Genomic DNA, 26,128 nt, shown 5'->3' with positions numbered 1-26,128 from the left:
GATTAAAAGATGGAGGGCTTCCCTGGTGGCGCAGTGGTTGAGAGTCCACCTGCCGATGCAGGGGACGCGGGTTCGTGTCCCGGTCCGGGAAGATCCCACATGCCGCGGAGCGGCTGGGCCCATGAGCCATGGCCGCTGAGCCTGCGCGTCCGGAGCCTGTGCTCCGCAAGGGGAGAGGCCACAACAGTGAGAGGCCCGCGTACCGCAAAAAAAGAGAGAAATAGGAATCTTCACCTCAGTTCAGTCTTTTCCTCACGAGCAGTTATAGAGAGCCTTCTTGGTGCATACCCTGAGGTAGAAACCAAGATGAGAGCGAGTTCTTCTGCTTGAGAGCTCCGCGTCTCGTGAGGGGGGCGTGAAAATATAAATGAGGCTTGTCTGCATCTTGAGCAGAGATCCACCCACAGAGTAGGACCAACGGCGCACGGAGAGGGCAGCAGCAGCTCCCGCCCGTGGCTCCCACCTGGGGTATCACAGGGATGGAGGCGATACATCTTTCTGGACCCCTACTTGACGGAGGCAGCTAGGAGGAATGTTTCATAGGTTAAGCATACACCATTTTTCAGAAGTAAGGATCATGTCTGGTTTTGGCAAGCTCAAAATCTCCTGGTCCCACTCTGGGCCAGATTCTCATCTGATGTGACTGGTTGGGGGAATCAAGCTGTAGCACCGTTTTACATCAAATGGGACTCTAGCCAGTCGTTCCGCAGAGTTACCCTGGGCTTAAATCTACAACGTCATCTCCATGGCAACCAGAGGCTAGCCAGTGAATGTGGTTGCCTTCTAAATCCTCGGCTAGCTTCTCTTCCGTCTTCTGTCTTTTCCGTGATTAGAATGTGCTCTCACTTACTCTCGCTCTCACATACCTACTATCATTTTGCATTCACATTTCTTCGTTGCAACTTCCTTCCAATCAGTTTTTTAAATCCTCCATTCAATTAAAAAAATGAAGATGCACTACTCATTGCTTGACAGTGGTAATTGACCTGTTTAGACAAGACCAGGCTGATTTTCAGTGGGCATGGAAGCCTTGGCAAACCAAAGTGGAATTCGCCTTCAAGTCTAGCCAGCCTAATTAATACATTGTTTGAGAATGCTGGCCAGCCAGACCAAATATTGTATTTCCGTGCATTCGGAGAATCAGTGCTATGGAATCCCAGAAGTCATATCAGCATCACTTACTTGCATGTATTCCTCTGTGTGTGTGTGCGTGTGCGTGTGTGTGTGTGTGCGTGCATGCGCGCATGTGTGTGAATCGTAATGCTTCTATATATTATACAGTAATTGTGGTTTAACAGAAAGAAGAAAAGAGTTTTGGAATCACACAGCTCTTGGTTGAATATTGAACTTCCCACTTACTTGCTGTATAACCATTCATTTAACCTCTCTGAGCCTCTATTTCCTCACCTGTAAAATGGGTCTGACAGTACCTACCTCATAGGGTTGTAAGTAGGAAATAATATCAATCATTGAAAAGTGCTTGGCACACACTACTCAGGACCATCTTATTCCCCTGTCCCCTTCCCTCTCCACTCCAAAGCATGTGTGTGTTTCTTTTCTTTTCTTTTCTTTTTTTTAATTAAATTTGGATTAGTCTGCATGCTCTCAGCCTAGCAACACTCTCTGTGTCTCTCCACCAGGAGGCACCCTCCTACCGGGGACCGAGCCCACAGTGGACACGGTGCCCGTGCAGCCCATCCCAGCCTACTGGTATTACGTTATGGCCGCCGGGGGCGCCGTGCTGGTGCTGGTCTCCGTCGCGCTGGCCCTGGTGCTCCACTACCACCGGTTCCGCTATGCGGCCAAGAAGACCGATCACTCCATCACCTACAAAACCTCCCACTACACCAACGGGGCCCCTCTGGCGGTGGAGCCCACCCTAACCATTAAACTAGAGCAAGACCGCAGCTCGCACTGCTGAGGGCCGAAGCAAGGACGGCACCCAAAACAAACAAGAAAGACTGCAAACACGTTGCCTCGATTTTGCACTTTTTTCTCCTCGCCTAGTCTCTGTGTGAACGCTCAGACATCTCTCTCTCGGGGCCCAAACCCTGTGCGCTCGTATCCATCCCGACCATTCTCCTTGGGTTCTTTTGTTTGTTTGTTTTCCTTTTGTTGATTCCAATGCTGCATCTTGGAATACGAGAAGAGATCCACCCCTAAGCACTTCACCACTCAAGGCTCAGCTGGTTTCCTTCCAGAGACTGGTTCCCTGTTTCTTCCCCTTGCCTTATCCCATCCCTCCTCTCAGTGGGCAGTCAGTCTGCCAGGAGACTTGAGGGGAGACCCGGGTCTGTGTGTTTGTACATGGTATACATTTGCGCGTGTGACTAGCTCTGTGTGTGCATGGGTGTGAGAGAGAGACTGGCTCATTGCAGGTGGGGAGTGTGTGGGTGTGTTCAGAGAGGGCCCCCATTAACTCTTGTGTTACTTCTCCGGGGGTACATGTTCCAGAAAATAATATACTGAACTAGTTTTGTTTACTTGGAGAAGAGATTGAAGCTTTTTGTTGCCTTATCTAGCTCTGGCTGGGTTTCTGTTGGCTACCATTATCATCTCCAGGTACCTAGAAAACTAGAGGCCATGTGAAAAGAAGTGTGGCCCTTCTCATTCCTATCCCCATGCCCAACCCACCTGACCCAAGAGGAAGGTTCCGCCACTGCACTCAGACATGACCCCTTGTCCTGTCTCGGGCGTCTTTGAAGTCACATGACAACAGCCATTGGGTGCGTGTGGAACCATCTCTACTTCCAACACTGAAGCAAATCTGTCTCATGTTGCCTTATAAAAGAGAAGCTCATAATGAATGTTTAGCTTTTATTGGTTAAGTCCAATCTTGGAATAAGTCATAGAGAATAACAAATCTGAGGCTGATGTAGGAAAAGCAGTAGCCTGTTGAGAGCACGAGGAGATGGGGGAGAAGGAAGGATGAAATGTTGTCTTTAAAAAACGTCCTCACCCCTGGGCATTCATTGTGCCCTGCTTAGGATGGGATAGAGTAAGAAGGTTAAAAAACGTATTCTTTGGTGTCTTATTGATCATTGTAATAGCGTTTGTAAAATGTGGGGGGAAAGGGGTCATTTGCTTTCCTTTCATGGTGTAAATGGGTGCCTGAATGTATAGCCACTAAAATATATGGCTGTTCACCTGACTTATTTGAATATTATGAGAGAATAAAAAGTTATCAGTTTTCTAAAATGTACCAGTGTACTACCCCTTAAAGCGTTCATGGCATCTGGCAAATACACCCTTAGAGGCTGGCCTGGCATTTCCAGATGTTGCTGCATCATCAGGAGAAGGTATAATGAAGATAAATCCTTTGCTGCCCATTCGTCCTCTCTAAACAGCGCAGGGAGAGGGATATTAGAGATAAATTGCCTAGTGATATTTACGAAGGATAGATTCGATAATGAAGTCAATTTCATTGATAGAAAATGCGTATTTTAACGAGATTCTCAGTGTACTGGGCTCAGCCTTGGGGGTGTTTATTTCTCACCTTCCTGCTAGGAATCCACTGAGGAAGTGTAAGATTCTCTCCAAAGATGGTTGCCTGGGCTGAAAGCCTCCAGGTACCTTCTGAGAACAAAATACTAATGATTATTTATTTTTTTTGGGGGGCTGCTTGGGAGAGAGAGACTCTTAGCATTCTTTCGGAATATCCACATAGATCCCTCCAACACACACACACTCACTTTTGCATCTGCTTTGTTTCATCCTCCTGAAAGAATGGTGCTCTCCCACTCTTATTCTATTTCAAAGAGCTGGTCTGTCTCAACCACAGCAGCCCTGCCAGGAAAAAAGATGAAAGGCTAGAGCATGAGCTACCTTGAGATTTCAAGAAGTGTCTTACCCCAGCTGAAGATGGAGAAAGAAAGACGGAGTGAGGGAGGAGGGGTGGCAGGATACCATGGATACCTTGTGATGACTTCCATGCCAATCACTAAGGGCTTTTTGTCTCAGGTATCTGTATCCAGTGATGCATTTGGGGTCAGGCATCCCTTGAAATGATTGACATCCCTATAGGCACCCCATGGAGGCGTGGTGTCAGGATATTCCGAAATTACACCTGGAAAGTCTAGCCAGTGTAGGAACTGTCTGAGTTACCATACACCCTTGAGGATTTCCCTTCTTTAAAAGAAGATGACAACAACTTTGTGAAATTTGCTGTATCTTTATCTGATGCCCCATGTGGCATCATCTTTATGTACATGCTGTCGTTGAGAATACGAGACTGCTCAAATCTCTGTGACTCCCATGATGCACTTCAGCTGGGGTTGTTACACTTCTCTCTCTGTCTCTCCCTCTCTCTGCTCTTGCAGCCCAAGTGACTTTCATAGTATTATCCAGGTACTATGCTAAAAGGGAAGCTCTTCTATTAAATGTCATGCCTTGCAGCTTTAAAAAGCAAAATCTGTATTTCATGGAGGGAGGGAAGGGTCCCTCTCTTCCAAGAAAAATAGACCGGACAGGTGAATGCATGCATGCATGCTTAGAGCTGCTTCTCAGAAGACAAAGAGGTGATGGCAACTATTTAAAAATTACTGAATGAATGAATTGAAGGTCTAGCTCAGGCTGGTACAGTATTTGCCTTAGTAGAGCTTTCATGTTAACAGCTCCAGGAGGGGAAACCCTTACCTCTGGGTTAAAAATCCCTTCCTTGGTATTACGCTAGCAATTGCTATCCCCTAATTGCCAGTGAAGGCAGAAGAAAGAATAAAAAGGATCTTAGCATTGCCATTGACAAAACAGAATGCTGAAAATAAATTGTCTTTTCCTTTGTCCCACATTTTTGGGATTAAAGCCAGGATAGGATAGGAAATCCAGTAATATTTCTGAGGTTGATACCCCATCTTTAAGAAGACCCTGTCTTTAAAAATGAAACTAGCAGGCAAGTAAACACCTGAATAATCGAAAATTACCAAAGAACAACAAGAAAACTTAAATATTTTTACTTCCTATTCTTATCCCCTCGCCCTATAACTGTGACATCTCTTGCATTGCTCAGTTGCCTGTGTGTCAAAATAACTTGTGGACGTTGGAAACTATTTGAATGTGTATTGTGTGGAATGTAATAAAGTGATGATATTTTTATACAAACATCTGGGGTTTTTTTTTCACCTTGGCTTGAGAGAACAAAGTTGAAATGTAGGCTGTGAAAGAACTGATGTTTCCACAGTTTATACATCGCCTTCTGAGCCACAGGGCATTTCTATGGGAGGTAGGTTCTCCTTGAGGCTGAATGCCAGCTTCTCCTTCTTTTATTTTTTATTACTGCTTGTTAGGAGTTTTATCCAATTTGTGCAGCTGAGCCAATTTTTATGATTGGTGTGGGATTTTGCAAAAGTTGCTAAGTGCTAAATTACTCAATGTGATTCCACAAAATTTCTCTTGATGGTAAATCCCCGGAGATTGGACTCTACTTTCAAAGGGCCCCCGGGGGGGCAGGTGGGATGAGAGAAGCTGAATCATGTACTCATCTCTGCAGAGACAGATAGCTTCCTTTGGAGAAGAAGTAGTGACGTCTCACGCCTTGCCTACCAGATGATTACTTCCACGGGGACGTCGATGTCCAATTTATGAGCACTTTCCCAGACAAAATGGGAACTTGTAGCATGTTCAGGCTCAAAGATATTCCAGACTTTGGAGCAAGTAAGGAAGATAATAATATGATTACTGTGAACCTGGAAATATCATGGAGGAACATTTTATAAAAGGAACAATTCTATGACAACTTTGAGGAGGGGGACTTGGGGAAACTTACTCAAAAGCCAGAGCTTACTGACGAGTATTTTTCTTTTCGGTCTCTTTCTTGAGTAGTTAGTGATATAGTTATATAAAATAGTTCTCTCTGAGGGGTATTAGGGGCAAAAAATCTAGGAAAGACAGCCTCCCAGCTATTCAGTGTTTCTAGATGGTGGTCAAAAGAGGTGGTGGAAGAATTTTCCATCACTCCCTATTCGTGGGGTGTATTAGAAGCATTCCATCAACCCAGGAGCCTTCCTCGGAGTCTGAGAACATCCCTAAAGGTCCCAAGAAAAAGGGCTTGTCCAGGAGATCCTATTTCTGTCAGAATCCTGCTTTTCTTCCTTTCTAAACCTAGATCCAGGAAGGAGTACTTCTTACAGCTATAAACCTGCCCAAGTGGTGGTAAAGGAAACAGGCTTCTGGGTTTTCAGATCTTACAGGAAGTGTTGTAAGTACAGATGGCTCAGTCTAGATGTCACTGTCTGTCCTCTGCAGGAGAAAAGAGCAGAATGTCCATGTTTAGAGCATTGTTTGTTCCTCTAATGACAAGCGTCATTACCCATTTTGTCTGCATAACATTTGGCCATTCTTAAAGCCATTTGTTCCCATTAGCAAAAGATGAAATGAAAGCATCTCAGAAGCATTTATTTCCAGCAAAGAGCCAGGCTCAGTCAACATTTTCATGAGCTGTCCTGGGACCAAACTTGCCCGAGTGAATGAGATTAGCCATCGCTTATGCTTCGTTAGCAATACTGCCTTGGGAGCCACCTTTGAGAATTTCATCATTGCTTTTCCCACCTTGGTTCTGGTCCCAAGGCTTATTCTACGTGCACTCTCTCTTCCCCAAAATAGCAGACTGTTACGATTCTGATCTTAGGTGTCAAACACAGCACTGTTATCAGTATGGTATTTCAGACCTAACCCAAGCATAAATGTTACAGAAACTGTATTTCCATGGGTCATAAACACCAGATGTCAAGGCCCAGGATCGTCTGTCTTGGCTCCTGCCTGGCCTTATGATAGTTTAAATGTGCGTTCTTGCGGGTGAAGCAAGACTCTGCCCTCCTAAGCCCAGATACCCGCAGCCTGGCCAATCGGCTGTGGCCCTGTGTTTGTTTTCATCACCTCTCTTCGCTGACTCTGCAGTTGTTTTGCACGAACATTGTTGGCCTTTCTGTAATCTCTGATGAAAAAAGCTTCATTTTTAAATTTTAATTTGTCCGTGTTATGGGCTCCACATCTGAGCCGAACTGCAGATCTGTAGGTGCGGCTTGTTTTCTCTCTTTGATTGTGTGCATCGCTGGGGCTCTTGCAGCTGTAATTTGCCTTTCATCCACTTCAATGACGGCCCAAAGAAAACACAAAAGAAATCCAACCAGAGGAAAAGGAGGGGAGAGGGAAACACCAGCCAATGGTCTTATAATCAGCAGGGGAAAGATCGGCTTATATAAATAAATTAACAGCTAGGAACAGTGTAGGATTTAATGAAGCCTGACACAGATCAGGTGCACTGGAGTATGTCTCGAGGTTCGATATAATCAGAAACCTGCGCCTTTAGAAGGCGTCAGGCCACAGGCCTCAGCCAGACGACATTTGCACTGTGTGGAGGAGTTCCTTTTGGCCCCAAACTTAAGCATGGAAGAGGTGCAAGATTTGGGGACTTGCCAAACAGAAAACCCCCTTTTAGCATGGTTTCTGCATGGCACAGGGCAGACAGAATCTTGGTGTTTCAGGGCAGACAGCAGAAACCATTCTTGCCCCAACCCAGTGGACAGGACCCCCAGAATCCTTCTGTTCTCTTTCCAGTAAAGTAATTGTTCTTGGGCTTTGCTGTCACTGACTTCCAAGCTCCCAATAAAACTGAAGTCCCACGGCATCGGACCAAGAAATAGGAAAGGCCATTTGAAGAGTCAGCAGCAGACGTGCTGGAGGCAAGACTGGCCCTGGGTGGGGAAAACACCTATTCTTGGAGGCTCATGACTGGAGTCATTATGATACTGAAAAAGGCCGTTGGGGAAAAGTTTAAGATGGTCTCTGGTTAGGTTTCTTTTCATTTCTTTTTAACTTACAAGTTATACGTGACTATATCCTCAAAAAGTGCAAATAATTTTTCTAAAAAGAAGCTCATTTCACTGCTAACCAGTCCCAACCCCCTCCCCAGAGGGAACCATGAGAAATTGTTCGAGGTATGTATTTCCAGGCCTTCTTTTATACCTTTACAAATGTATATGTTCATGTCTAATTACGCAGTTTGCTTTCGTTGGGGTTAGTTTGGTTTTGTGTAAATAGTATCAACATTTGCTCACGTGCTGGATAACCTGCTTCTTTCCATTTGATAAAGCCTTGAGGATACTTTGTTGCACACCGACAGGTTTACCCCATCCTTTTCAGATATTGTCTAGCATTTCGTATCATGTCGCTGTACCGCAGTTTATTAACTGCTCCCCTACTGGTGATCATTCAGGTTGTGTCTAGGTTTTCTTTCTATGATAAACAATACTGCAGTGAACATCCTTGAGGTTGCCTCTTTGTGCAAGTTTCTCTGGGATAGAATATCTGGGTCAAATGGTGTGCCTGTTTACATTTTAATAGATGCTTCAGGTGGCTGAGTTTTACCTTTAAAATGAACCTGCCCCCATTTGAGAGGGTAACAAACCAGCGGACACCCTGCATTATATCCCCTGTCATGTGCAGAAGCCACATAATCTCTGTGACTATCTCTCTCTCTTTCTCTAAAGTGGGCGGAGTGCTTGCAAGGGAAGACTGAGGACAATTTTAGTTGAAGGGAATTTTAATCACAGGGACTTTTTTTAATGCTGATTTGCGGAGAATGTGAGCCTGGCTATAAGATGCAGCTCGCTGGAACTGTGGCCACCGTAGCCCGGGAGTTAATTCTATCCCTGGTTCAGCAGGCAGAGCCCTGTTCTCCATGATTAATGAGTTCCACTTGGTTTCTTCAAAGAGTGACTGTGCTGTGCCTTGCTGTTATTTATTTATGTTTTCTACTAAAAAATTCGTGTCAAAAACATCCTTTAAGGTCAGTGCACGTTATTGTGCTGCAGACAAAAATATTCCAACAGCCGCAAGTAGGCCCACGTGCCAACAGAAAGTCCCTAATCCTGTGGCCTTGTGCCCAAGGGCCCCATAACGGCCCTGAGAAGAGCAGGCCTTCCTGGCTGAAAGGAGGCACCCAGCTTCTTTCTGAGGAGGGTCAGGGCTAATGCGACCTGAGGAAGGGTAGTAGGAAGTGCGGTGGCTTTCCAGCGGGAGGTTTCGATGTGCAGGCAAAGCTGCTAGCCCCAAGTGGCTCCAGAGAGGAAGGACAAGTAGAAGAGAAGCCAAGGGAGCCATTAGTTCAAAACACCGTTTCTTCTAAGAGCTGCTACCCTTGTTTCTACTGTGCGTTTAGACCAAGGGTTCAAAGTAGTGTGACTTTGACGCTGAGCGTAGTGGATAGTGTGACGGCCATATATGAGCTTTGCCAGCTTTCTCCAACCTGCCAGAAATCCAGGACTGCTGCCTCTAGGGCTTGAGACTTGGGTATAACTCTTGGTGGCTCAGGGGAAAAAGTAGCACAAGAGTGAGGTGTGGGTGAGAGACACGGGCGTGCACACACACACAAGCTTGTTTTGTCTTCTATGTGTAATTGTGCAAAATTGAACCCTTTTAGTATCATTGACTGACACACCCAAAGGCAAAGGCTCTGATCCAGAACGGGAATGGTAGGGACCACGTCTTGGCTTTCAGCAGCAGCAGTTTCTTTCTCAGGCGTCAGGACTCATTAACCGGATGCTGGACTGGATTTCGGAACTCGCTAGAGAGCAGCCAACTCCAGTAATGAAGGGAATGCGGAGAACGCTTTGAGCCTGAGGTGGCCTTGACCGAAGTCCTATTCTCAGTCGGCCTGCTGGTTACTGAGGCTCCTTTCAGCACAGTCTGTTACGAATCTTTTCCTCTCTTTGCATCTCCCTGCTGCCACCAAGGGGCTGGGAGAAGGGATACAAGGACCCCGAGGGCCGTGTGGTCTTCCGTATCGCTTCTCTGGGCCACTTCCGACAGCTGGTACCGAGGTGGGAAGATAGTCACTAGGACGGAGACTGGGGCTGACGTGGGTCGTCAAAGGAGCCCCCAAGGTGCCTCATCACCTCGGCCAACTGCACACCAGGATCGCGAGCTCGGGAATGGCGTCCACGGGAAGCCCTGAGCTCTCACCGGCGTCATCATTTCCGGGCTCTGAACTCCTCACAGGGCCACCGTCCCCTCCTCTTTCCCCAAGAAGGACCTGTTTCCACCTACCTGTCTACCTCTGGGTCGGGTGTGGTTCATCTTCAACCTCCACCCTCCCCTTTCTGCAGCTGCCCCCTCTCTCGGTGGCTCCTTTTCTTCTCTCTGGCATTCCTGCACTTTCTCCACCTCCCTGCACCACGGCCTCCTGCCAGAAGAGCCCGTCAGATTCCCAACACAGAGACTTCATTGCTTGCTTCCTCCAAGTAGTTGCATTTTTACAGGAGACCAAACCTAAGGTCGGAGGAATTACTCTCTTGTGTTATAACCGCAGTTCTCAGCCACCAGCAAACTTTTGGGGGAAATCATCTCTTGAATGGGCAGAGAGAGGTACCTCTTTGGAAGCCCTAAAATCTTATCACAAGGTCATGGATCCTTGTGTTCAGAAGAGCCCAACTTTTAAGTAAAGCAAACTCTCTTGGTGAGATACATGTGTGTAGAGAGTTTTTTCCCAAAGACCTACAACAGAGAGGGACAATCTTTAAGAAGACATTGCTTTTCACATTGGAAGTGCATGCAGTTTTGTTTCTTCTCCATCCTTTCACTTGTCCCAGGTAATACCAAACCTCTCCACCTGTGCAGTGTTTCCATTTATGCACTTCTTGAACCTTGGGACTGGAGGAGAGGAGAAATGTGAACGCCTATTGGCAAACTCCCTGAAATGTGAAGATATGAGACTTTTTTCCTAACATCTCAGGAAAAACATCAAGAACGCAGTGGAAGGGGGACACTTTTCTCCGAACTTTTCTTTTTCCCACCTTCATACCCTCAGAGAAGGTAGCCAACAAAAGAAGGCCCTCTTTCTTGTGGACACACCCACTTACAGTAATGGAGACTATCTCTGATTTCTCAAAGACCTAGAGCAAAGCAAAGATTCCAGAATTTTCCTCCCTCAGCCTTACTGGTTTTTTCCAGCCTGCACAATCATGAAGCCTATGTTTATAACTACACACTTCTGTGGCGTCTCCTTTTTCTTATTTTCACGCCATCGTTGGGGCTCAGTGGAGCCATTCTGGCCTCAGCGGCTCATCTGCCTCTGCACTTGGAAGTGTTATTAGGTCATTTCACGGCCTTCTCATTTGCAGTCAGTATTTCCAATTCATTTTAGTGTTTCCTCCTGATTATTCAACTAAAAATAATAGAAAATCACGTTCAAAGTCTTCTGGTATCACAAACCGAGCCCCCTTTTCTTTTCCAGCTTGAAACCGTTTGAAAACTTAAAAAAATATATACTTTTTTCCATGACTTTGCATAGATTTGGCTATAGCCCAAGAGATTAAAAACCCACAATAAAGGATCTTCTGGTGGTGTTTCTAAACTCAAGCCAAACCCAGCACGGGATGAATGGCTCTCAAGTAGCCTGACTCTAATGGAGGAACTTTGGCAAACGTTCGATCTACATCTGAACTTTTGGCTCCTTCTAGCAACAGGGGATGAACAAACTGAATTAGGGAAATTAAGTGTGGTAGGGAGTAGGAACCTTCAGCCAATACTAAATATTACACTGAATTAAACACGTTGAAGGGCCAAGAAATATCTGCTAGTCCTTCATGAGTTCTCACTTATTGAGATCACAGTGTTGTGTCTCCTGCTGGGATCAGAACAAAGTGACTGACAGAATTTTCTGAAGGCTGCTCCCCTCTGAGAGGTCCAGTGTGATTTAGTTGGCTCGGGGGGTTCGGGAACTTGGAATCAAACTCAACAAGGGCTCTAAGTGGCCAAGAGCTAATCCCAAATAAATCACAGCCCCGAACAAGGTGTCGAAAAGGTGGCTGACTCTCTTCTACTGCCGAGCTCTTCAATGACTTACTGCATTTTTCTACCCTCCTTCCTCAATTTCTTCGTCCTTGAAGAAGACGCGATGACCCCTGGTATCCTTGAAAGCGAATGGTTTCAGTGATTTCCTCTGTAGGCATCTCTTCAATCCTTGCTTTAAAGGCTGGTTGCAGTTTGGTGGGTTGAGTGGACGTGTGGGTTAACTGGCTTCTCACCAGGTCTTGTCAGCCCTGCCTCAGCTAAGGTGGAGGCTTCAAACTTGGGGAACCATTTACTAGCTCTGTCAGTTCCTCAGTTGCCCCTTAGCAGGACTGGTTCCTAAGCTAAACGAGCAAGTATGGAAAACATGGAACCTCATGGCTTCCTTTCACCTGTCCTTTGCATGGTCTTCTCCTTCCACGGGCACCTTAAGGTGGATGCCTTCAGGTGTGACCACCTCCAGGAGAGGACAGACCCGGGGTGAAGACGGGTGGCGAGCCCTTTTCTGTTGAAGTTGCCTTGTCTACAGCCAGCCGCCCTTTTCAGGGAAGCCTCAGCAGAAAGGCCATCAGAGCTTTCTCATTTTCTTCCTGTAAAGATGAGTTCTCAAGCAGGAAGGAACATCAGTGCTTACTTTACAGAGGAGCAAGCTGAGACCCAGGGAGGGTCAGAGACTCGTCCCGGCTCTCACACCTGGGCGAAGTGGCAGAGCTCAGGGGAGAAGGAGGAAGCCTGCTCCCAGTCTAGCGCGCCTCCATATTCCGTGCTGCTCCCCTTCGGGTACCGGCCTTAGAGTGTGTCCGCTACACATTCTGGATGGCCAGCCTGTCATCAGCTTCCACCGGGCCTCTTAAGCCACTGCTCGGAGTTGGTCTGGAAGGGACTCTTCAGAGAAAGCCAGCATGCGTTGGTGTCCTGATGGGTGTGCCAGTGATCCAGGGACGGATGGTCTTAAATCATTTATCTAAAAGTAGCCAGTGGTTTGGGGTACACTCCTCACTCTCTTAACTATCTTGTGAGGCTCTTTTTTTTTTTTTTGATGTAGAAAGTAAACAGAACAATGTCAATGAAAATGTACTCACAGCAGCCACGGCATAGGAGATGTGGTGAAAGGGAAGGTCGAAATTTTTCTGTAACTGCAGAAAAGCAAACTAACCCCAAAGGACCCTAATTTAAGAGAAAAAAGAAGAAGAAAATAAGGGAGAGAGAAAAGATAAAGTGTGTGTGTGTGTGTGTGTGTGTGTGTGTGTGTGTGTAAAGAGAGAGAGAGGGTGGGAAGGAAACTCTAAATGAGAGAGGGCATTCTTGTTTTAGACCTCAACCACACTCAGGGAGAATTTTCCGTTTACAGGTTGGAGTGTCTGGGGCATTTGTCTTGCATGGCATGTGTGATCTTACAGTGCCAGGCAGTGCTCCAGACCCTCTGGGAGAATCACATCTTTTTAGAGGAGGCAGAGCTCACGGCTGTGTGTGGCTGTTCCCCATTTGTGCTGTAGGGTTGCAATGTACTGACAAGGGTGCTGGAGAATATTTGACTTGTGAGCGGGCAGGGCAATCTCTGAGTGCCTCAGTGGATCTGATAAAAATGAATACAAGCCCCAAACCAAGAGATCAGTGTGCGAGTAAACAGGCTCGGGTGCCGGGCTTGAGGCCATCGCCATCCCTCGCAGCAGCCTCCATTCCCTCCTCCTCCCTCCCACATTTTTTCCCTGCCTTGGCACAGCCTCATCTGCCCAATCCCTGCCCCAGATTCGTCAGCACTTAGAGTCCCCTCCACAGCATCCCGCTTTTTTTTTTTTTTTTTTTTTTTTTTTTTTGCGGTACGCGGGCCTCTCACTGTTGTGGCCTCTCCCGTTGCGGAGCACAGGCTCCAGACACGCAGGCTCAGCGGCCATGGCTCACGGGCCCAGCCGCTCCGCGGCATGTGGGGTCTTCCCGGACCGGGGCACGAACCCGTGTCCCCTGCATCGGCAGGCGGACTCTCAACCACTGCGCCACCAGGGAAGCCCCACCCCCACTTTCTTTTATGCTATTTTGGCACGGGTGAGTCCTTGCTTCCCAATCACACTGAAGGGCCTCGATCGTAGACACCGGGTCCCGTACATCTTCCTTTCCCAAACTCCTCCGTGTGGTTCCCGGGCACGTAGTCAACCCTCTTAATAAGTGAGGGTTGGTTGATCGGTTGGTTAGTCAGTAAGTGAAAACTGCCGTTTGGAGAACAATGTAAATCAGCCTTCCCTGTCTGGGGACCATGGGAAAATGTGAAGTCCCAAATTTCAGATCACGGCATCCTCACGTTCATGAGAAGTCTCCGTGAGTTCCCATCCAAGTGGTGAGCCAGCAACGCAGGCAAACAGCCAGGGGCTGTGTATCCAGCCCACTAGGATGGAGACAGGGCGCACCCTTGGGGTGGGTTAGGGATGATAATGGGGGTTTGCCTGAGTGCACACCTGCGGGAGTCGGAGGGGAGAGGGTGTCCTCTGGCCCTAATACAATACTGAGTGTCGGAATTCAGATTTTGGAGTCAGACTGATCTGAGTTTAAATCCGAACAGGTGCCCAGAAGGAAACAGGGTCATGTGAGGACAAAGGTTGAAAGTGGAAGTCTGTGTGGGTGGGAAGATCCATGTTCCTGATCTGTGTTCTCTTAAAGGTGGGGCTCCTTCCATTCTCCCTCATCCGTCTCCCATTCACAAACACACCCACCTACTAAAACAGAGTCCTGGAAGGTCCTCTCCAAGTTTTTCCTCATTAAAAAAAAAAAGTTTAATTCCACGTCCCTGGTCTCCACAGTCTTTTGCCATCTACCTCACTTCCCCAGCCAGGTCTCCATCCTGTGGCTGTCATGTCCCCTTCCCAGGGAGGTGCTGCCTCCTTCACTCTTTGCCTTGAGCTCCTGGGTCACCCCTTCTCCGTCCAACCCGCCCTTGCCTTTTTTTCACTAGAACTACAGGGACCCGGTGGACATCCACCCTCCCTGCCAGCATCCTGAGGAAACAGGCTGAGGCTTACCTCCTGGGCTCAACAGAAAAGGAAAGTGACCCGTGCAGGGCAAAGAGGCTTCTGAGAAAGAAAGCTCTTAATCAAACACAGATATCAAGAATATTAGCAAGGGGACTAGAGAAAATTGCTATCAAAGTAAATTGCTTTTTGTACAAATGTTCCCTTTACTGGGGTTTTCCCCAGTGTGTCATTCTTTCTTTAAGGCTTCGTGAACAGATGCTCTTTTGAAAATGTTGATTAACTTATCCTTTTTTTGATCCCTTCCCACTCACCCAAACTCCTGGGAGCAGTGATTATGCAAAAAGCCAAGTCGAGCCTCTAAAGTGTTCTTCACCTGAAGTAGGCTTTGATCCTCCAGGGGCAGAAATCTCAGCCACATCTGGGCCATCAATTTCATAGAACCTTAAAAATGGACCTATTCTTGGGAGGTCATCTCATCCAGTCCTCTGCTCACAGAGCCAAGAGGCTGTGATCTCCTGGGACAAAATGTTCTCATAGTCATTACCATCCTCTTACCCGTTTTCCACTGAGATCAATGCCACATCTACTCCTTTCCAGCCCATGATCAATAGTGTCTTAAGAGTTCTTCCCTGAGGGTGTGAGATGGAGCAAGGTGGCGTTCTAGCCTCCAAGAATTTGTCACATCCTTGGCAAAGACTGAATCCCTAAAAGCAAGAACAGGATTAGGCCCAAAAGTCACTGGCAGGAGCCCCGCAGTTTTCGTCCTGGGCTAATCCACATATTCTTATCCAATGTTCTGCATCTTTTAACCGTGAAGCTGTTGACATATGAGCATCCCATAAAAATGATTAATTGTTGGAAATGTGATGGTTTTCTTCTGTGTGTTTTTTTTTTGTCATAAGGTTAAAAAAAAAAAACAACTCCAGGTTGATTTCCACAAGCCAGATTTGATCCCTATGACAGACACCACCTGCCTCTTGATTCATTTTTACATCTTCATTCCAAGGACACAGCCTGCGTTGTAGAGTCCTGGAGAATAACACAGGGGCTGGGCATTGAGGTGGGGAAGCTGTCATGGCCTGCAGGTACCAGTTGTTGTGCTATAAACATGCCAGGAACAGGCTGGATTTTTGGAGGATTGGTGCCACGTGGCAACCATCTTTTCAAGTAGGGTCTTAGCAAGTGGTTTTCCGCATCCCTTACTGGCGACCAAAAGGATGAGAATGTGCTTTAGCACTTTGGCCAGGAATGAAGAAGACTTCGAACATGATGAAAACCACTGTCTGCAGGGCAAGACTGGATGTCAGGTATGGCAGTGATGGATTGGTCCTCAGTTCAGGTCATAGTCAAGTAGATCTTCCCCGAGGTGTTGTGCAGACGAGGGAGAAGTTCAGGCTGGTCTGAAGTTCTTGTATTCCTCTTGTTTGATACTCTAGCTGTTTGGAATTTGAGGTTTGTGTTAAGCCTTGATTTTTTTAATATAAATTTATAGTGCTGACATTGAGGTAGTTCACCTGACTTGGGGTTGAAACTCCTGAAGGGCCACATACATTCACTGGAGCCATTTTGACCTGACAGCAGACACAGGTATAATTAACTTGTGAGACAGGAAGAAATGATAAGACCCTTTTCTTCACCACATATTTGATTTTCTTTTTTAGTGTTTTACCATTTTAGGCAGGTAGTTTCCATTGGCTCTGATTTCTGTAAGGTGGACAACATGGTGAGTAGAGACCTGAATTATCCTCCCCATTCCCCAAAAGATTATCATAAAAAAAGAAAAAGATAGACAGTGATAATACTGGAGAAAATTCAGAGTAAATTAACTTAGCTCTGTTCAAGCCTGGGCGAGTCAGATTGGATGCCCATGTTTGATCTATTCTACACCGTGAAGAAAGCCAATGGGAAAAATAGACTGGGGAGAAAAGAGAAGGGATATTAGCACAGACGTGGAGGTGGACAGGCGTTACAACATTCTTTCCAGTTCTAGTTCTACATTAAAGCATGTAATGACGAAATGTGATTTCCTTAAGTTACTTTACATTTATTTGAAATCCAGAGGAGAAAGACTCATACTTTGTGCCCGCTTAGATGCACGCATATGAGGAGGGGCAGTTTGCTATCTCAGATGAACGTCGCAGTCATGGCAACTGATGACGGACATGAGAGGCCACTGAAGGTCCCTTAGATAAAACTCAGACCTACGTCGGTTGTAAACAACAGTCACTATAAAGACACACGGGAGCATTTACTTGGCGCTAGAGGCCTTTCTTACTGTTTCTGTTCTTCTGGTTATCGTTGGAAGTAAAGACAAATCATTTGAAGGGGAAAGAATCCAGTAATGTACATGATAACTGACCTGGAAGCAGAAAGTGACTCTAGCTGCCTGCAGTGCTGGGGAGTCATCTCAGCAAGGTAACATCTCTGCCTTTTAGCCACAGCAATAGAACTTGTTATAACTTGATTTGTTTTGTTTTCTCTTCTCTTATAGTGGACATCCCAGAAATACATGGGAGGGAGGGCTACGAGGATGAAATTGATGGTGAGTACTGCTGTAATTTAGAAGATAATCATGACAGTCAAGTTTGGCTATAAAAACAAAAATAATGTCCGGGGTATTGGAGGGCCAGAATTTAGAACTATCAGCCAGGAATATAAGTGAAAATGAATCCAGAGAGGAGTGAAGAAACTATCAATTGCTCTCTCAAGGTCAAATTTAGCGATTTAGAAAGTTTATTGAGTTCCCTCTGCCCAATCGGAAACAGGTCTCCTACTTTGGGCAACTTTCGACACTGATGAGCTTCAAATCTGAATAAGCCCTTTAGAAGTGAAAGCCGGGCTTCTCTACACATGTCTCTGCTTGAACCCACTGACCTCCTTCCAAAAAGGGCCGAGTGAATGAGCGTCACTGTGAATATTCTCTCAGGCCTGCTGTGGTTTCCAATTCCATGGCTTTCAGGAACCCTTCTCACACTCTCCATGACTCCGAGTTGGGGCTTGTTGCAGGATTTAGGTTTCTTGTCCACACTGCCCGTCTCATGTTATCATATTTATTCCAAGCTCGATTTTCCTACTTCAAATACACGTACTTCATAAGGCTGAAGCAAGAGTCCTGACTGGAAGGGCACTGAGCAAACACGCAGATGTGATACCTTCCCTCGACTCAGAGCAACGCAGGTCTCTCTGGGAGTCTCTGAGTGCCAGAGTTGATCCCCAAGAGAGATCACCAAGGTTCCCCTCAAAGAACAGCTTTAGACCAAGATTGATGCCTTTAAGAAGGGCAGTTTATAGAGCAGCTGTTTTAAACCTGACCTTAATCAAACACTTCAAGTGTAGCTATAGAAACAGAGTGACTAACCCAAACAGCACCTTGTTAACTGATTGCAGACTGTCCCTGCAAAGCCCGGTCCAACGTTCCTATTATGGGCAAAACTGCACAACTGGCCTTCACAGAGAGGCTGCAATAGATCAAGCAGCAGAAGCCCTAAGATGGGGTGGAAAGAGTGAAGGATGTGGATGGAGAAAGCCTGATTTATACTCCTAGTTTAACTGCTCGTTAACTCTGGGAACTCATGGTACCTACTCACTTCATCTCTTAAAACCTCTGTTTCCTCATCTATTTTTTAAAATTATAATATCACCCTGCCTTCTTCATGGGATTATTAGGAAATCCCACAAAATTCTCCATGAATATGGTCATGCCTTGGCCACACTATAGAAATATAAGTATATTAGTTTGCTGGGGTGGCCAAAACAAAGTACCACAAACTGGGTGACTTCAACAACAGAAATCTATGTCTCCAAATTTCCCTTTTTTACCAGTCATACTGGATTAGGGCCCACGCTAAGGATCTCATTTTAACTTGATTCCTTCCATAAAACCCCTGTCTCCAAATAAGGTCACATTCTGAAGTAAGGGGTTAGAATTCCACATCTGATGCTGGGGTGGGGGTAGGTACATAGCAGTAAGGTTAAGATTTAGGTCGAGAGGTCTGGTGGCTCAAAAAAATCTGCTGCTTGGATGGCCAGGAATGCTAGCTTGGGAAACTCACTGTGTGAAAATAGCCCCAGCCTGTTCTTTGATTTAAACTGAAGCAGTTGGAAGTCAGGACGAGGAGGCAGAGAAAGAAGGGTGCCCAGAACACAGGGCCGCCCCAGGCGCTCCAAGGCTCCCTGAAGCTTCTGTGAAAATCTGAGCTTACCTAATGTGAATCAGATTCTTTAAGTATCTAAGCCTTAGACCATACTTACTATGTGCTGGTCACCGAGCACTTTGCAAATATTAATTCATTTAAACCTCCTAACAAGCCAGTGAGGTTATTAGTAACGCTATTTCACAGACGAGAGAACTGAGGCAAAGAGAAGTTAAATAACTTGCCCAAGGTTACAGAGCTAGGATGAGGCAGGCCTGGGCTTTGAAGCCAAGCCATGTCGCTCCAAGAGTCTACAGCTTAGTCCTGGGCTCTGAAGAACCTCTGAGCCAGGCTGGGGGAGCCTCAGTTATTTCACCCTGAAAGAAGCAGTGCATGCAGTCTCTCGTGTCCTTTATGTCCTAGATGAGTACGAGGTGGACTGGAGCAACTCTTCTTCCCCTACCTCTGGGTCTGGGGCTCCTCTGGCTGACAAAGAAAAGAGCTGGCTCTACACCCTGGATCCCATCCTCATTACCATCATTGCCATGAGTTCGCTGGGCGTCCTCCTGGGGGCCACGTGTGCAGGGCTGCTGCTCTACTGCACGTGTTCCTATTCAGGCCTGAGCTCCCGCAGCTGCACCACGCTGGAGAACTACAACTTTGAGCTCTATGATGGCCTCAAGCACAAGGTCAAGATGAACCACCAGAAATGCTGCTCAGAGGCCTGACGGATTTGCACCCAAATCGCATCTGACGTCTCATTCCAGCAAGAGGGGCTAGTGAAGATGACAATTTTTTTTCCTTTGGAAACTGAATGCCATAATCTTGATCCAACCGATCCAGAATACTGAAGGTGTGGACAGAACAGACAGGCAAGTCGAGGGAGGAGGGGAGATGCAGCCTTTCAGGGGGTTGTGACCCACCTAGGACCACGTGGCTGAATCATTGCTGGGATAAAGACAGGAGCTCATCTCTTTGGGGGTCACAGTTCTATTTTGTCTGTGAGTTTGTTATTATTATATTTCTTTGGTCTATGAGCAACTCAAGAGGCAGAAGAGAATGACTTTTCCGGTATAGAGCAGAGCAGGGATCAGTAGTCTCTGCTTTCTCTTTCTAATCAACACTTGGAAAGCAAAGGGTCTTTTCAGACTTTCCATCTCTAGAAAAACAAATTCCAAAACAAAGCCGTTCAGTTTAGCCCATCCTCTGATCGTCTTATGACTTCCGGGATTTGCTGTGGTATAGCTTCTGCCAGCCAACTTGACAAGCTGCCGTTTCCAGTCCTAGCATTTCAGTAGGATGTTGTTGCCTTTAACTTTTTTTATCCAGGGGAAAATTGCCATTTGAGGGTCAGCATGAACAGCTCTTTCTTACATGAGATTTAAAACAAACCAGAAAGGAAACTTCACACGTCAAAATCCATAGACGCGCCTCCGTGTTAGAAGCGGACAAGCCTTAACGTGCTTTGTGAATAGGAGCCATTCATTCAATCTAGACCCAGAATTTGTGGCTGTGAGGCTACTTTGTGGGGCCTCTGGGGGTGGTTTTGCTTTTCCTTTTCCTTCCTCCTTGTTCTTCTAAACATACACACATGCACACATACACACATGCACCATACGCACACACACACAAGCACGCACACATATACACACATGCACTCGTGTGTCAGGTCTCTAAGCCCCAGGAAACAGCATTATCTGATATTCTCTGAGATGGGGCTGGGGAAATATAGGCTACTAGTATGTTTCTCCATCAGTGAGATGTAACTGGCGACCACTGGCCGGAAAGGAGAACAGTGGAAAGAGCAAAACAAGTCCATCCTCTGGGATTATGCAAAGGCTGAGAGGACCGTAAGAGACGTTGTGATAAATCCGTCTCTCCGACAGGCTGGTAAACACTGACTTCTCCTTGGGATGACAGCCACCACCTCAACCTTTCAGAAGTATCAGAACTAGGATGTCCGTGAGCTGGTTGTGACCAGAAGTCTGCAAGCACTACGGACCAAAATGCTAATTCTGCTTCAACCCCAGAGAGACCTATGTTCTTACACACACACACACACACACACACACACACACATTTATGTATTTTTTTATTAAGTGCCTTGAAAGAAAATGAAGAAAACGTATTTTCCTTCTACGTAGAAATCAGTGAATACCATACAAGCTAAGGCATTCCTCTGTTCCTCCTCCCTGACCCAGAGGCTCCACGCCCAGTTTCCCCCGCATAGCTGATCCTCCTGATGGAGTAAGCCCTGCCACCCGAGTGCTAGTCATAGCCCTAGATGACTCTCAACTGCTCTAGAAGGGGAGGCATCCGGAATTGCATGAAACTGTGTGAAGGATAAGATTGTCCATGTCAGGATCCAAATCTTGACTTTGTAGTAACGCCTAAGGATTGCCTGCGTGCTGGAAATACATTTGAAACCCAGACAGTGTGCCCAGCCTATTGCTTATCAGTGGTTAAACTGTCGGACCATTTTTGCTGCTATGGTCACCCACAATTTCATTTGTCTCATACCCGGGTGAAAGGGGAAGGTTCACCTGGCTGGTTCCTTTACATGATAACTTATGGAAATGCTAGTTCAGGTGGTAATGTCACAGTGTTCTGTATGCAGAGAGGGAGAGTTCATGCCGACAGCTATTTATTCATATGTGTGTGTGTCTTTGCCAGCCCTTGAGTTCTCTGTATCTACTGTGTATGTGAATGGTCACGTGGGACTCAGTGATGTTGTTGTGACATTGACCTAGGGCCCGAGAGTCACCGCTGATCTCGGCACTCATTGGCACAGTGGTAGTTAGAGGTGAAAAGTAAAGCTGTCAAGCCCAAGGACTTAGCTTCAGGGCCCCCCTGAGCTGGGCGTGCGGCAGAAGCAAGTTCTTAATTAGCCCACCTTCCTCTTCGGCTTTCCGTGTAACTCAGTGTTCAGGAAGCTAGCAAGCCCAGGGGGTTCCGGAGTTAGCCTGCAGAAGAAGAGAGTTCAAAAGCTAACACGGGGTGGGGTGAGGGGTACTTCCCTTGTGGTCCAGTGGTTAAGACTCGGCACTTCCACAGCAGGGGGCGCGGATTCAACCCCTGGTCGGGGAACTCAGATCCCACATGCGGCGTGGAGCAGTCACACACACACACACACACACACACACACACACACACACACCACACACACAAAGCCGACGCCGGAGGTCCTGGCCCTCTCATGTCCCTTGGGCCATTGTACAACTCCCCAAAGACCAGCCCCGCCTCTGGCCTGCAGTTCACCTGTAAGTTATGTACAACTCGACCTGCATTCGTCTAAAGTCCTGTCTCCATACTCACCATTGGCTGGTTTGAGGCCCCGCGTGGGCTCTAAATGCTGAACAAAAGCAGGGCATCCAGGGCTACGTGTAGATACCTCACCAGCACTGGAGGCTGGTCTGCTGGAAGACAGAAGGACAGTGGGGCCTGATTATAACCTGACCAGGGGACACCCCGGTGCATTTGTTGTCTCTATCTGCAAGTAGGCTAGCTGACCCCTCTCCTTGAGTCCTTCCCTTTGGGAAACCTACTCACAGTACTGATCTCCTTTTTTGCCTTGTACTGAATGACACATTACCTCCACGCTCTTCCGGACTAGGCGGTCAGCAGGGCCACAGGGCTGCTTCCTCTCTTAGGTGGAAGTGGGGAGTTGACAGGGATGAGAGTCCGAGGAATGAGCATGAATGGCAAGACAACAAGGGAAAAAGTTAAACTGTCACACAGAAGGTTAACTTTTCCAAGGTCTGCAGTTAAAGGTATTTGACCGTTCGCTGGCTGAGCCAGACCAAGGGAACTTGAGAGCTTCTACTGTGATTCGTCAATGTAAGAAATAAACAACCATGTCAAACTGTGTTTATATGATTTGTATAAAGCCTTTTTAAGATTACTATTTAAATAAACATTATACCAGAGATATTTTTCTGCGTGTTTCTTTATTGGAGACAAAGAGACTTGGGTTCTGGGTGACCAAATCATCCCAGTTTGCCGGAGACGTTCCTGGGTTTTAGCACTGGAAGTCCTGTGTCCCGGGAAACCCCTCAGTCCCAGCCATATCAGGATGGTTGGTCATTCTCTTGGGACAATGTTTCTCAGCACTTTTATGTGAAGTTAGTAGGTAGATTGGCTAGCTGGCTTTTTTTTTTTTTTTTTTTTTGCGGTACGCGGGCCTCTCACCGCCGTGACCTCTCCCGTTGCGGAGCACAGGCTCCGGACGCGCAGGCTCAACGGCCATGGCTCACGGGCCCAGCCGCTCCGCGGCATGTGGGATCTTCCCGGACCGGGGCACGAACCTGTGTCCCCTGCATCGGCAGGCGGACTCTCAACCACTGCGCCACCAGCGAAGCCCTAGTGGCTTTTTATAAGGTGAAAATATGATGTAGATGGGTAACAGACTACCTGGCCAGGTGGGCTACTTTAGCTCAAAGCCTTGCCTGGTAGGTTTCCGAGACTGTGATCCCTACAAACATTCCTCCTCCGTAGACATCGCCAGTCCCTTGCAATTTTTGACTCTGCTGCTGCCTTCCTGCTCAAACGTTTGCTTGTCAATATCTCTGGTAATTTCAAGGTCTATAACATTGCTTCTCAAAGTGTGGTCCCTGGACTTGCAGCATCAACCTCACTTGGGAACTTGTCAGAGGTGTACATTCTCGGACTCCACATCTACTGAATCAAAGACTCTGGGAGGAGGACCTAGACATTTACATTTTAACAAGCCCTCCAAGGGGGTTCTTATGCACCTTCAAGTTTAAGAACCTCTGGTCTAGGAGAAAGGAGAAGTAGCCTGGCTTCACAAAATGATTAGGGACCTTCTCACCTATGGGTTGTTGAATGCAAAACAAACTAGACTTTGGCCAGAGAAAACTAAAGGAGGTCAAGTACACTCTTAGGTCGTACAAGTTTCCAGAGGATGAGGAAGGAAAAGCCTTACTATGAACTTCCCACTACCCCACACACGGGAGACTCAAAGCTGTGAACCAGAGCCGAATTCGCCCCCATCCGGAAGTTCTGTTCACATTTGGTTCAATCGTGTATTCAAAAAATGTTTTTGAGCACTTCCCGATTTTGTAAGCTCTTGGAGCTTATACTCCAGTGAAGTGGACGGAAAGCAGACAGCCAAGCACAAAAGGTAAGGATTGCTTATGGTAAATTCAATGAAGGCAATAAACACGTAGCTCTGACAGAGAATTACTAGATATTAAAGGTATAATATTTGTGTCACTTGAGTTCATATTTGCAAAACATGGCTATTTATTACTGATGTTACAGGATTTGGGTTAATAAATTAAATACAACTTACCCATTTTATAGTCGACAACACTTATCATAATGAAACCTAATGAATCTGATATAATATCAATACAATATATCTCTTGGAAACTTTTTTAAAAAAGAATTACCAGGGTCACTCCCTGTAAACGATTGATCAAGGAAGACCTCCCTGAGTAGGTGATGTTTAAGCTAAAACCTGCAAAGACAAGGAAGTCAGCTAAGCAAAGTAGCTGGGACAACTTTTCCCAATTGAAGGGACAGCATATAGAGATCCCGCTTTGGGAAAGAGTCTGCGGTGTCCCTATGACCACAAAGGAGAGCAATGAAAGAGGAAGCATGATCAACGGCGGGGTGGGGGGGGGAAGGGTGTCGAGATCGGAGAGGCAGGTAAGATTCTCTAAGGCAGTGAGGACGTGCTACCTTGCATCACTCGTTGGCCTTCCTTAATTTACAGAAAAGGCAGCCCTCAAGTGCACCCCGTCCCCATTCCTCACTGGCCAGTAAGGTCACCCCATTCATATGGGGCTTCCCTCTCAGCCCCTCTTGTGATCTTTATGCTATCACGTGTCTCCTGAGTTGCCTGCTTCTATCGTTTTACTGACCCTCACGACAATTACAGAGGTGAAAATGAAAGCAAATTCCTACTTTCCTTTAGTTGAGTTTGTGGATATTTTTAAAGCCCTCATAATCTAAGATCTCCTGGTCTCTAGCCATCTAAGGTTTACATACGATCTTTTTTTTCCCCCCCTTATCTGCATCCTTCTGGAAATGTTTATAGAATCCTCAGGGAAGGCAGTGAAATGAAGCTGGAACAGGCCCATCCTTGAGGGAAACAGGACCCATCTGGATGCCGACGCGCTTTTGCCCCTGCAGCGTTAGTGGTGGTGATGGAGGTGGGGAGCGGGGCGTGAAGAAGACATGAAAAGATGAGTCCATTCCAGTCCTCACAGGCTTCAGCATCCAGTCGCAGGCTGAGCTAAACAAAACTCCTAAGGAAATGTTTCTGCAGTTTATCCAGACAATGATGCCTGTGTCCCCTCTCTTCCCAGCCAGAAAACCCCATAGGACAATTTTGTGTGCGGGGAGCGCTGTTTCGGTCACAGCCGGCTTCCAAGTGCAGCCAGAGAAAGAGACCCTTGGCCGCAGGTGAGCGGTCCCGCATCCCTCCTCCTGCACACTGGCGCCAGGTGAGCAGGGCCCCTCTCTCCACAGAGGTACCGCCCGAGTCGGCCTCGCCCACGTGCACACAGAGGTGCCCGGAAAAGTCCTGCACCAGCAGAGAGGTAAAGCCCAGGCCCCTTGCCAAACCAGCAGGCCCAGGCCGCTGTGGTCAGGCGTGGCCCCTCCTCTACCCTAATTCAAACAAACCTCCCCTGGAAACCCGGGCAGTTCTGTTTGCAAAGGGCTGGCTGCAGCCTCCGCGGCTGCCCAGGCCTCTCAGAACCGTCAAGAGCCAGGTTGCCGTAGTTTGGAGCACAGCTCTGCTAATAAATTTCCATCCCCAAGCCCTTGACTGCCTCCACTGGGAGCTGAAGCCCAGCCTTTCCGAGCGCCCCCCGGCAGCCCTGCTGCATTGCCAAGCCTTGACTCCAGGGCCCTGGCAGGCGGCCTTTCTGGATTTGCCTTTTTTCTTCACCTTTCTCCCTCCTCCACTCCCTCATCTCACCTCTACTTGAGCATTCACATTTCTATTTCCAGTCAACTGATTTTAGAACCTATGGGAGTTCAGAGAAACCTTTAGAGGGTTTTGCAATCCACCGGTGCTCCTCGCCCCTTGAACTTGGACATGCTGAGGAGGTGGGAGAACACTGGTCCCAGAGCTTGGCACCCAGGGTTCTCAGTTCTGCCTCTAGCTCTGTGACCTTGGGAAAGTCATGCACATCTGGCGTTTTCCAGGTGTGATGACCTATATATACTATCAAAAGTAAAATGGATGGCTAGTGGGAAGCTGCTGCAGAGCACAGG

General features: G+C 47.1%; 1 protein-coding gene across 2 annotated transcripts in view; it reads left to right on the top strand.

Annotated features, from left to right (window-relative positions):
- Window positions 1-22,801, top strand: part of NRP2 (neuropilin 2) — a 115,363-nt gene extending 92,562 nt beyond the window's left edge. The window contains exons 16-17 of one of the 2 annotated variants that reach the window (XM_060016241.1): window positions 17,239-17,289; window positions 19,304-22,801. In XM_060016241.1, the coding sequence (XP_059872224.1) occupies window positions 17,239-17,289; window positions 19,304-19,608 (356 nt within the window). In that variant the 3' untranslated portion in view covers window positions 19,609-22,801. Of the gene's footprint in view, window positions 1-1,640; window positions 4,939-17,238; window positions 17,290-19,303 lie in introns of those variants that run through there. The other variant, XM_060016242.1, reaches the window with a different exon arrangement.
- The last annotated feature ends 3,327 nt before the right edge of the window (window positions 22,802-26,128 follow it).

The sequence above is a fragment of the Delphinus delphis genome, chromosome 7 (assembly GCF_949987515.2).
Source record: "Delphinus delphis chromosome 7, mDelDel1.2, whole genome shotgun sequence".
Lineage (NCBI taxonomy): Eukaryota > Metazoa > Chordata > Mammalia > Artiodactyla > Delphinidae > Delphinus > Delphinus delphis.
This window is presented reverse-complemented; position numbering and strand designations above follow the sequence as displayed.